We start from the raw sequence: 12312 nt of genomic DNA, 5'->3' as shown, positions 1-12312 counted from the left end.
TCTCTTTTGTCCCCAGTCTGGTAACTGAGGCAATACATGGGGAAAGTGCTAACTGCCAATCCAGAGCTGCTGATACCTTAAAAACACTGGCCTTTACCACTAGGATGCCCCCAAGAAACAAGCAAACAGGAAAAGATGACACTTGCTAACGTGTGACGGGCACAGCAAGTAAATGTTCAACACAGATATGAAAATGTAACTTCATATTAAAAGTCAAAATGAAAAAGAAAAAAAATTGCAAAATATACTTTCTCAGAAGAAACCATGACATGATCTTTAAAAGTGGTGGTTCCTTTAGCATTGTCTACTGATGGTTGACAACATACAGGAACGTAGAGGTGGCCCATTTACATCCTCATAAAAGTGGGATGTAAGTGATCACAAAGCCAATAGAACTATACTACATTTTTTTTAAGTTCCAAGATAAGAATCCCTTCATCTTTCCTGAGTAGACATATTGCTAGGCAACATTTGTGAACATAAAAAAAGGTAAGAAGATCTAAAAGCCGAAGCATAATGTTCATAAAGGTGGGGCCCCCAACACACACAATCATACACAATCATACCGATACACACACAATCATACACAATCTATTATATAAACAAACGTACACATACAGGTGCACAGACTTAACATGGCATTTCTTGAGGTATTATTTTTTAAAGGTATGATTTAAAAATGGAAGATCAACTTTAAACACATCTCTTTGAGGCACATTGTGTGATACTTGCCACACTGATTATTCTTCCCAAATTCAGGCTACTAATCAATAATCCTAACGTATACATGCTAAAAATAAAAACGCCATAATCTTTGTACTAGTCAAGGCTCTCTTGGCACATAAAATTAGCCAACACAATCTTCAAGTCACTTGTTACAAAAATATATTAAAATATGTATCACCCTTTCAAAAATTACAATCTTATTTTCTCTTAGATTAAGACTTTATTACATTTAAAACACTTCTATGAATTATACAGGACATCCAAAAGTAAACATCCGGGACTTAAAAACAACCAATATTGTAAGACAAATTATTGCTGTAAATTATTTCATGAAGACATAATTAAAAAAAAAAATAAACAGACAAGGCCGGTTTTGTCGAGCTTTCTTCGTTGTGCAGGATCGGCAGCCCGCTGGGATCTGAACTCAGGAAGCCCTCCCCTCACCCTGACTTGGTCATTGAGGAGATGCAATTGTAGGGATGCTTATTTGCTATAGGCTTTGCAAGTCACAAAAGCCCCGCAGATATCAGAATTCGAAGCAGTGCTCCAACGGCATGTCCAACTTGGCCATCACCGCCCGCAACGCGCACACAGGTAGTGAACGCCCGCCCACCTGCCCGTCCGCTGGGCGCGGGCCGCTCCTGCCTCGGAGGGGGCGAGGACGCCCCTGCGGAAAGAAGGGGGCTCCTGCCTCGGAGGGGGAGAAGACGCCCCTGTAGAAGAAAGGGTGGCTCTTGAAGCGGTGTGGTGAGAGGACGCTTCCGAGGAAGGAAGGGGGGGCTCCTGCAGCGGCGCAGGGAGAGGACGCCCCTGCGGAAGGAAGGGGGCGCTCCCGCGGGGGCTGGAGAGACGCCCGCGCGGTCTCCCGGCTCCGGGGCCGCTGGTTCGCGGGCCCGCCCTCTCCCTGGCGCTATGGAAACCGCACTTTCTCCGCCTGCCGTCCCCAATCTCTTTCTCCTGTTACCTCCCAAATGCGATTTCAACTTCCCGAGAAGCTGACAAGTGAATGGTGCAGAGGACGCCCCGTAAGGCGCCCGCGAGCGGGTGGGACACGGGCGCCCCCTCTGCGACCCTCGCAGCCCCGCTGTCCTCCAGGGAAGGGCGCGCGCCGCTCTCGATCTGGAGCGCTGGGCTCGCGAACCCGCGGCCGCGGGCCCTGGAACCTCCCTGCGCTCAGCGGCTGCGGGGGACCGAGACGGGGACTGGGAACGGGGAGGGGGCGCGCCCACCCCGAGCGCGGGAGCGGCCGCCCTCGCCCAGAATGGGGACCCCGCGCCCCGAGAGCAGGGCCCAGCTCGCCGCCCAGGCTTCCCCTGCGAGGCCGCAGCGCCCGCCACCGATCCAGATCCCCCGCCCCGCCCCGCCGCGGCCCCGCCCGGCGCCCCCTCCCCGGCGGAAGCTCAAGCCCAATTAATTGAGTCCGAGGCGGGAGGGAAGGGCCCTGCGCGCCGTGGCCCGCCCCGCCCCTCTTCCGCGCCCCTTTTCCCGCCCTGGGTGGCATCTCCCCCGCCGGCATCCACAACGAGCCGCTGATTAATCAGGCCGGGGCCGCCCCCACCCCGCCCGGCCCCGCCGGAGCCTCCGCGGGAGGGGGAGGGGACGGCGGGAAACGCGGCCCGGGGAGAAAGGGGGGCGGGGCGGGGGCGCGCGGCCCTCCCCCGCGAGCGCCGCGCCGATTGGCCGAGCGCGCCGTCCGTCCGGAGGCGCGGCGCCAATGCGAGGCGCCGGGGCGGGGCGGCCGCGCCGTGTGTGCCTGCGTAACGCCGAGTCACATGTTGTTTTGCTCTTCTTAGTTCAGTCACTCGGTGCGCGATGTGTTACTCACTGTGCGGCGGGGACCGCGACGAGCCCGGGTCGCCTTTGGCAGCAGCAGCAGCAGCACCAGCAGCGGCAGCAGTCCCGGCGGCGGCGCGGACCCCGAGCGCCCGGGCGCACCCCGGCTCTCCCGAGCGCGACGCGGCGGCAGCAGCCCCGGTGCGGCCGCGCGCGCCTTAGGCTCGGCCCCGCGGCTCGGGGACCCCGACTCCCGGCCCAGTCAGCGCGTCCCCCGGCGCCGCCCGAGAGCCTGAGGAGGCAGCGGCCGCAGGCAGCCAGGGCGGGGGGCGGCCACCGCCCGCGTCGGGCATCCTTGGGAGCCCCGAAGCGCGGAGGGCGCGGCGCAGCCGAGCGGTGCTGGCCCCCGCGGGCCTCCCCGGACCTTCCCCACCGCCTGGGCCCGAGGGACGCGTGCTCGGGCGGGCGGCCGGGCGCAAGGGTGGGAGGGAGCCGCCCCCGCCCGCGCCCCCTCCGCCCCTCGCCCCAGCCCCTGGGCGCCGGCCCGGGCGGCGCGGCCTGAAGCGCCCGGGATGGCGAGCCCGCCGCGGCACGGGCCGCCCGGGCCGGCGAGCGGAGACGGCCCCAACCTCAACAACAACAACAACAACAACAACCACAGCGTGCGCAAGTGCGGCTACCTGCGCAAGCAGAAGCACGGCCACAAGCGCTTCTTCGTGCTGCGCGGGCCCGGCACGGGCGGCGACGAGGCGACGGCGGGCGGGGGGTCGGCGCCGCAGCCGCCGCGGCTCGAGTACTACGAGAGCGAGAAAAAGTGGCGGAGCAAGGCAGGCGCGCCGAAGCGGGTGATCGCGCTCGACTGCTGCCTGAACATCAACAAGCGCGCCGACGCCAAGCACAAGTACCTGATCGCCCTCTACACCAAGGACGAGTACTTCGCCGTGGCCGCAGAGAACGAGCAGGAGCAGGAGGGCTGGTACCGCGCGCTCACCGACCTGGTCAGCGAGGGCCGCGCGGCCGCCGGAGACGCGCCCCCCACCGCCGCGCCCGCTGCGTCCTGCAGCGCCTCCCTGCCCGGCGCCCTGGGCGGCTCTGCCGGCGCCGCCGGGGCCGAGGACAGCTACGGGCTGGTGGCGCCCGCCACGGCCGCCTACCGCGAGGTGTGGCAGGTGAACCTGAAGCCCAAGGGTCTGGGCCAGAGCAAGAACCTGACAGGCGTGTACCGTCTGTGCCTGTCGGCGCGCACCATCGGCTTCGTGAAGCTCAACTGCGAGCAGCCGTCGGTGACGCTGCAGCTCATGAACATCCGCCGCTGCGGCCACTCGGACAGCTTCTTCTTCATCGAGGTGGGCCGCTCGGCCGTCACGGGTCCCGGCGAGCTGTGGATGCAGGCGGACGACTCGGTGGTGGCGCAGAACATACACGAGACCATTCTGGAGGCCATGAAGGCGCTCAAAGAGCTCTTCGAGTTTCGGCCGCGCAGTAAGAGCCAGTCGTCGGGGTCGTCGGCCACGCACCCTATCAGCGTCCCCGGCGCGCGCCGCCACCACCACCTGGTCAACCTACCCCCCAGCCAGACGGGCTTGGTGCGCCGTTCGCGCACCGACAGCCTGGCCGCCACCCCGCCGGCGGCCAAGTGCAGCTCGTGCCGGGTGCGCACCGCCAGCGAGGGCGACGGCGGCGCGGCGGCGGGGGCAGCGGCCGCGGGCGCCAGGCCGGTGTCGGTGGCTGGGAGCCCCCTGAGCCCCGGGCCGGTGCGCGCGCCCCTGAGCCGCTCGCACACCCTGAGCGGCGGCTGCGGCGGCCGCGGGAGCAAGGTGGCGCTGCTGCCGGCAGGGGGCGCGCTGCAGCACAGCCGCTCCATGTCCATGCCCGTGGCGCACTCGCCGCCGGCCGCCACCAGCCCCGGCTCCCTGTCGTCCAGCAGCGGCCACGGCTCGGGCTCCTACCCGCCGCCGCCGGGCCCGCACCCGCCCCTGCCGCACCCACTGCACCACGGCCCTGGCCAGCGGCCCTCCAGCGGCAGCGCCTCCGCCTCGGGCTCCCCCAGCGACCCCGGCTTCATGTCCCTGGACGAGTACGGCTCCAGCCCCGGCGACCTGCGCGCCTTTTGCAGTCACCGGAGCAACACGCCCGAGTCCATCGCGGAAACGCCCCCGCCGCGAGACGGCAGCGGCGGCGGTGAGTTCTACGGGTACATGACCATGGACAGGCCCCTGAGCCACTGTGGCCGCCCCTACCGCAGGGTGTCGGGAGACGCAGCCCAGGACCTGGACCGAGGGCTGCGCAAGAGGACCTACTCCCTGACCACGCCGGCCCGGCAGCGGCCGGTGCCCCAGCCCTCCTCCGCCTCGCTGGATGAGTACACCCTGATGCGGGCCACCTTCTCGGGCAGCGCAGGCCGCCTCTGCCCGTCCTGCCCCGCGTCGTCTCCCAAGGTGGCCTACCACCCCTACCCAGAGGACTACGGAGATATCGAGATCGGCTCCCACAGGAGCTCCAGCAGCAACCTGGGTGCAGACGACGGCTACATGCCCATGACGCCCGGTGCGGCCCTCGCGGGCAGTGGAAGCGGCAGCTGCAGGAGCGATGACTACATGCCCATGAGCCCTGCCAGCGTGTCCGCCCCCAAGCAGATCTTGCAGCCCAGGGCCGCCGCCGCTGCTGCCGCCGCTGCCGTGCCCCCTGCGGGGCCTGCGGGGCCAGCGCCCACCTCTGTGGCGGGCAGGACATTCCCGGCGAGCGGGGGCGGCTACAAGGCCAACTCGCCCGCCGAGAGCTCTCCCGAGGACAGCGGGTACATGCGCATGTGGTGCGGCTCCAAGCTGTCCATGGAGCACGCGGACGGCAAGCTGCTGCTCAACGGGGACTACCTCAATGTGTCCCCCAGCGACGCGGTCAGCACGGGCACCCCGCCCGACTTCTTCTCCGCAGCCGTGCACGCCGGCGGGGAGCCGCTCAGGGGCGTTCCTGGCTGCTGCTACAGCTCCTTGCCCCGCTCCTACAAGGCCCCCTACACTTGCGGCGGGGACAGCGACCAGTACGTGCTCATGAGCTCCCCCGTGGGGCGCATCCTGGAGGAGGAGCGGCTGGAGCCTCAGGCCACGCCAGGCCCCAGCCAGGCGGCCAGCGCCTTCGGGGCCGGCCCCACGCAGCCCCCTCACCCCGTAGTGCCTTCGCCCCTGCGACCCAGCGGCGGCCGCCCCGAGGGCTTCCTGGGCCAGCGCGGCCGGGCTGTGCGGCCCACGCGCCTGTCCCTGGAGGGGCTGCCCAGCCTGCCCAGCATGCACGAGTACCCACTGCCGCCAGAGCCCAAGAGCCCCGGCGAGTACATCAACATCGACTTCGGCGAGCCCGGGGCCCGCCTGTCGCCGCCCGCGCCTCCCCTGCTGGCGTCGGCAGCCTCGTCCTCCTCGCTCTTGTCTGCCAGCAGCCCGGCCTCGTCGCTGGGCTCAGGCACCCCGGGCACCAGCAGCGACAGCCGGCAGCGCTCCCCGCTCTCTGACTACATGAACCTCGACTTCAGCTCCCCCAAGTCTCCCAAGCCGGGTGCCCGGAGCGGCCACCCCGTGGGCTCCTTGGACGCCCTCCTGTCCCCCGAGGCCTCCTCCCCGTATCCGCCGCTGCCCCCGCGTCCGTCCGCATCCCCGTCGTCGTCCCAGCAGCCGCCACCGCCGCCACCGCCCCCCGGGGAGCTGTACCGCTTGCCCCCTGCTTCGGCCGCTGCCACCGTCCAGGGCCCAGGCGCCGCCTCGTCCTCGGACACCGGGGACAATGGTGACTACACCGAGATGGCTTTCGGTGTGGCCGCCACCCCGCCGCAACCCATCGCGGCCCCCGCGAAGCCAGAAGCTGTCCGCGTGGCCAGCCCGACGTCGGGCGTGAAGAGGCTGAGCCTCATGGAGCAGGTGTCGGGGGTCGAGGCCTTCCTGCAGGCCAGCCAGCCCCCGGACCCGCACCGCGGCGCCAAGGTCATCCGCGCAGACCCACAGGGGGGCCGCCGCCGCCACAGCTCCGAGACCTTCTCCTCCACCACGACGGTCACCCCCGTGTCCCCGTCTTTCGCCCACAACCCCAAGCGCCACAACTCGGCCTCCGTGGAAAATGTGTCTCTCAGGAAAAGCAGCGAGGGCGGCGTGGGCGGCGTCCCTGGAGGGGGCGACGAGCCGCCCACCTCCCCCAGACAGTTGCAGCCGGCGCTCCCAGCGCCCCCTTTGGCACCGCAGGGCCGGCCTTGGACCCCGGGTCAGCCCGGGGGCTTGGTCGGTTGTCCTGGGAGCGGTGGATCGCCAATGCGCAGAGAGACCTCTGCCGGCTTCCAAAATGGTCTCAACTACATCGCCATCGACGTGAGGGAGGAGCCCGGGCTGCCACCCCAGCCGCAGCCGCAGCCGCAGTCGCCGCTTCCTCAGCCGGGAGACAAGAACTCCTGGGGTCGGACCCGAAGCCTCGGGGGTCTCATCAGCGCTGTGGGCGTCGGCAGCACCGGCGGCGGGTGCGGGGGGCCGGGTCCCGGTGCCCTGCCCCCTGCCAACACCTACGCTAGCATTGACTTCTTGTCCCACCACTTGAAGGAGGCCACCATCGTGAAAGGTGAGGCCCTTTGCCTGGGTGTCTGGCGGGAAGCAGGGGTGGGGCGGTGAGGGAGCCTCTTGGGTTTCACTGCTCTCACTTCTTTGGGACCTTGACCCAGAAGCCAACAGCCTGGTTCTGGCTCCTTGTTTTGTTTTTCTGTGGGCTGCCTTGTTCTCTTCCCTCAGAGAACTTGCCAGAACACTCGTCTTTGAGTTGAATGACGTTTTCCGCGTGGGGAGACTGATTTTTTGAGGCCCCACCCATTCCCCCATTCTGTGCGTCCCACAGTCCCCTGTCCCTTAACACAGTGGAAGTTCTCCCAGACCGGCCACGCTAGAGGCCGTGGGGCACCCGACTGTCTTCCTCTGGGGGCCTGGGTGCGTTCTTCCGGGAGGACCTGCGGGTCCGGACCGCTGCCCGCAGCTGCAGCTTTCACCTTTCTCTGTGTTCCCGGAGCTGGGCTCCGCCTGATTCTTGGTGAGCTTGAAGGTTCAGACCTGAAAGTCATTTAAGAAATGAGCATCCATTTTGATGGCTGTTAATAACGACAGTTAACTATTTCCACGTTACACATAAACTGTAGGAGCTTTTCCAGCGGAGGCATTGTTTTTCTCTGAAGGGTGAAACGGTAAGAAGGCTGCACACAGCCTAATGCCGTGGTGTTCAACTTGAGCCTATGTGGGAGTTACCTGGCGGGCTTTGCTGAAACATGCATCTCTGGCCTGTGTTAACCCCGCAGTTTCCGATGCTGCAGCTTTGGGGCGCGGCCCGGGCTGTGCCTTTCTAGTGAGTCTCCACATAATGACGACGCTGCTGGCTGGGGGACCACCCTCTGAGGACCCTGCCCCAGATGAGACTCACCTGGGGAGGAATCAAAAGGTACCTATGGGGCCTCACGCCAAGACACATTGAAGTGAAACATGAGATGGCTAGGAGGCAGGGACGGGCGTTTTTTGGAGTTGTCCAGATGATTTGAATGTGCAGCCAGGATTTACAATCAGTGCTTTGGAGAAAACAGCGAAAGACAAAAAAACACAGGTCTTTTCAAGAACAATTGGATAGGAGGGTGCTGGTATTGTTCTTCGTGTGCTCATCAAATATCCGTGAGGAGACAGAGCTGGTCTGACTTTGCAGCTGGTGGTGCATTCTGACTGTCTAAACTTTGAATGGTGTTTGGGTGGGGGAGATGAAAGGGAAAGGTGAATATTCAATTCGGGAGACTTTATTTAATTTCGTAGCTGTTTTCTTTGTGGGGTTCCTAGCAGGATAGAGGCTTTATGGGAACAGTGAAACATATAGTAAAATTTGGATGCTGGACTAGATGTGAGCCTAAGGTGTAAACAGTCTTCAAGGGTCATAAGATGAGGATCAAGGTGGGCTGGGGATTCGCAGCCTTTTGTTCTTAAATAGACCAGTTTAGTGCTATCCAAATCTAGTATCTGTTTTATAGTATACTTAGGACTGTTGGTCCATGGGATTTAAAATTATAGCTGTGGGGCGAATACCCTGTTATTCCAGTGTAATAGAGAAAAGCTATTTCCTTTATTAAAACCGTAGACTAGAAGATGAAAAGAGTCACAGAGAATTATCAGGAGTGTGGTGCTTCAGCATCCAGTTAAATCATTGGAAGTCGCCAGAATGTATCCCATGAACAGTGATTCTCAGTTCAAGGTCACTTCGGTTGGAGTTACTTATACACTATTGCTAGTGTGTCAGAAAGTTGAAGGAATAGCTGCCTTTAAGACACAGACCATTATAAACACAGCAGCAGTATAATTGAGTGGGGAAACACACACATATTTATGGTCTGCACAAATGGGTATATGCTAGTGTGAACATGAAAGTAAACTACATCTTGCCAGAATCTGATTCTAATCAGAAAACAGCCTAAGAGCATAACACCTTTTCCTGCTTTCAGTGGAGCCGGTGGGACAAACCTGGAGTGGGTGGAAGTGGGTCCCCAGCAGTGGGCTCTGCCATAGCAGGGGCCATAAGCTGGAATTTGTGCCTACAGGCCTGGAGGGACTCAAGGCCTTTCTGATGAAGCTGATACATTCAGAATTGGGGTCCAAATAGGAGACAGTGCCCTTTTCAGGCTACTGAAAATGTTGAACTCTAAGAGATAAGTTTATTTAGAGACTGGATTGAGCTTTCATTTAAGATTTCCCACCAACATAAAATTCCTTTCAGCCATAGGATTCTCGATTTTGAAGTCCAAACAGAAGCCTGTGTTCTATGGCTGCTGGACAAAGATGAGAGATGATTAGGGCTGCTGTTTTTCCGAAGTTTGTGTGGGTATCATGATGAACCCTCTTCTAGGAAGTAAAAGGACTCTTTTAAATCGAAATAGACAACTGCAGTCAGTCCACCATATGCCAAACCACATTTTAAAAAAGGAAATATCTGCCCCGCTGGGTTTCTAGTAAAGTAAGTTAAACACAGAGAACAGCAGAATAGGAAAGAGTAGTGTCACCTTAGGCCACGTAGCACCAAAGTTGTGGTCTGTTGAGACAGAAAGGAAACATTTAGGAACTTGGGATGAATATCCACCTTTATTTAACTCACACATGCACTAGAAATTTGTTTGTGATGCTCATAAATACAGAGTTCACAGTAGGTAAGTGTCCTTTGAGGCAATGATTTGTAGAAGGCAGACTCGCAAAACATTTCTTTGAAGATGAAGTAGAGAAAGCACTTACTAGGCGGCCCCCTGCCCTGCCTAGCTCTTAGAAGTGGCCTGTGTTTCCACCCTGAGCTCCTCCTGTTCTGCATGGGAAGACCTCATTAGTGATGCTGATGCAGAATGATTTGGGGTTACTTGGGTAATGTTTGGTATTTGCATAAGTGATAGCAGCGCGGTAAGGTTCCAGCCATGTCTGGCAGTTGTTTACAATAGAATTGTGAATGGGGATGGGGTTTCAATGCAAGAGCCAATTAAAAAGTGTATCTCAGGTACCTCTGTTTTTATTAGTCCAGAGCAAACTCTAAATTATGCATCTTATTTTAGGGTGAGTTAAAGTTACTTATGTGTTTTTGGTGTGTGTGCATGTGGAAACTCTAACCAATTTGTTAGGTTTTGTTGTTTGGGAATTGGAAATACGCTACTGAATTTCCTGCGCTTTAAAACTGATTTTTACAATTAACTTTATGTATTTTTGTGTTAGGATAGTAGATTGATGAATGCCATAAAATACGCTGTTTTAGTGTTCCTCTTTAGTGATTTTAGGGATTTTATTCGAAAATTGGCACATATATATATATGTATAAAACAGATTAGATCAGAATTACCACTGAAAGTATCCATATTTAAATTTTGTTCGATACAAGGACTATCAATTCTTATCCTACGGTGAAAGAATGATAAGAGACATGTTTCCAAAGGGACAACTTTTATGTTGAAAAGTTTTGCCTTTTGAAGTTGTAAAGAAGAGAATTTTCCTAAATTCAGAAATCCAGTGAGATGATTGACAAACCACACAAGCTTTCTGTTTGCTGTGGCGGGCGCTGGTTTGCTTTAGTTGGCTGGCTCTGGCCATAAGAAGATAATAGCATGCACTGCTGCTGCCCTCTTCGCAGGAGCAGACAACTAAGGTGCTAATGAAAACACACACTGGCTTTCGTGAATGAAAGTCACGTGACTTGTTCTGTTTCCTTTATTGAAAGAGAAACCTTTACAAAAATAGTACTTCATAGAAGGAAGCATAGTATGTGGAACACTAAACCAGGAATCAGGAAACCAGGTTTCTGGTTGCTGATCTTAATGAGTCATTGTGTGTCTATGGGCGAGCCACTTAATCCTTCCTTCTCACTTTCCCTGTCTGTAAAATGGGGGTAATTATAATCCTCCCCTTTCTGTGTCACAAGGCTGCTGGAAGGCAAATGAGATCATAAACATCAAGAGTGTTTTAAGCTCTTCTAAAGGAAGATGCTAATAAATCCAATTGTTGATACTTATTACTTTGAAACCATGCATCTATACAGGAAAGACACTTTTGTAAATGGGTACTCTTACATTGAAACGAACAGTAACAGTGTAGTCTGAAAATGGAGCCAGCACCTTGAAAATTGCTTACCTTTACTGCTTCATTGCTAGCTCCACTCCAGGCTCCCAAGAGCCATTGTTTTCCCCCTTTATTGAACTTAAAATCTGTTCATAGATATTTATGAACAGATTGTAACAAAGTGGTGTTCTGAATTACATAGTAAAGTAACGATTAGGGAAAACAGTATGGTAATTCTGAAACTATTTTAAGACTGAACTTCTGATTACCTTTTATGACTTGTTTATGTATTAAGAGATGTTGACAAGATGAAAATGTATAATTCGAATATACATTTTAAAAATCACCTCTTAATGCTGAATGCATTGAAAGAAAAACAGAACACTGCAGTTGTTTGACTACTCCTTGTTTAGTCTGGGGTTTCATTCTTTGGGGTTGATTTAATTAGGATGGTCATTCCTGCAGTTTTGATGGTAGCACTGTGCTTATCAAACATAGTAGGAAAATGTGTGATTCTTTTGTGTTTCTACCCCCCAAAAGGAATCTTAGTAGAGAATTGATATTTTATTTTCTTTAGAAGTATCAGTATTTAAAATGAGACTCTTTTTTCTGAAGAGAAGAACTTGCAAACGTTTTAGTAACAGCATGAGTATAATGGGTTTTCTGTTAAAATTCCCACTAATGCATTTTCTTCAGAAGCATAGTTCCAAGAGCTAGTTAATTTTGGTATCAGATTTGGCAAGTAGAAGGGGTTTTTGTTTGTTTGTTTGTTTTGGGTTTTTTCTAGGGGAGTAGCACAGAATGAAGTGTTCCCATTTCACCTTATAAACTTAAGGGAAAATGTAACTTTATTCTTTTATCTGCAATGCCAAGTAGAGTGAGGAAAACACTGGGTGAAGCAAAGTGCTGTGCCACCCTGTCCTGCATTTGGATAGCTGTAATGCAGGTGGATTCTCTGTTTAATTTCTCTAGTATGGATGACAGCAGAATGTATATTTCTATACAAGATGAACAAAACATTTTAATGTTGGCATTTTAATGAACAAATGAAAACAAAATTTTCTGAATGTCCAAAAGTATTGGTTATAAACATACTAACTGTCAGATCATGGTTTTTGTGAAAATAATGCTGTCCAAGTTTAGATAGGGACACTGTTTCTATATTTAGTTTGAGTGGGTTCTTCCAGATTGCAGTGGTTATTCTGACTCACTTAAGGTAGATTATTGTAGACAGAGT

The 12312-nt window shown here is 56.2% G+C and overlaps 1 protein-coding gene across 1 annotated transcript in view; it reads left to right on the top strand.

Moving 5' to 3' along the window:
- Positions 1-2533: 2533 nt before the first annotated feature.
- IRS2 (insulin receptor substrate 2) overlaps positions 2534-12312 on the top strand; it is a 31014-nt gene continuing 21235 nt past the window's right edge. Inside the window, exon 1 of the mRNA XM_030922114.1 lies at positions 2534-7092. Within this exon, the coding sequence (XP_030777974.1) occupies positions 3072-7092 (4021 nt within the window). The 5' untranslated portion in view covers positions 2534-3071. The remainder of the gene's footprint in view (positions 7093-12312) is intronic.

This window comes from Rhinopithecus roxellana, chromosome 18 (genome assembly GCF_007565055.1).
Source record: "Rhinopithecus roxellana isolate Shanxi Qingling chromosome 18, ASM756505v1, whole genome shotgun sequence".
In the NCBI taxonomy this organism is placed as follows: domain Eukaryota; kingdom Metazoa; phylum Chordata; class Mammalia; order Primates; family Cercopithecidae; genus Rhinopithecus; species Rhinopithecus roxellana.
The sequence above is the reverse complement of the archived record's forward strand: the minus strand, read 5'-3'. Positions and strand labels throughout refer to the sequence as shown.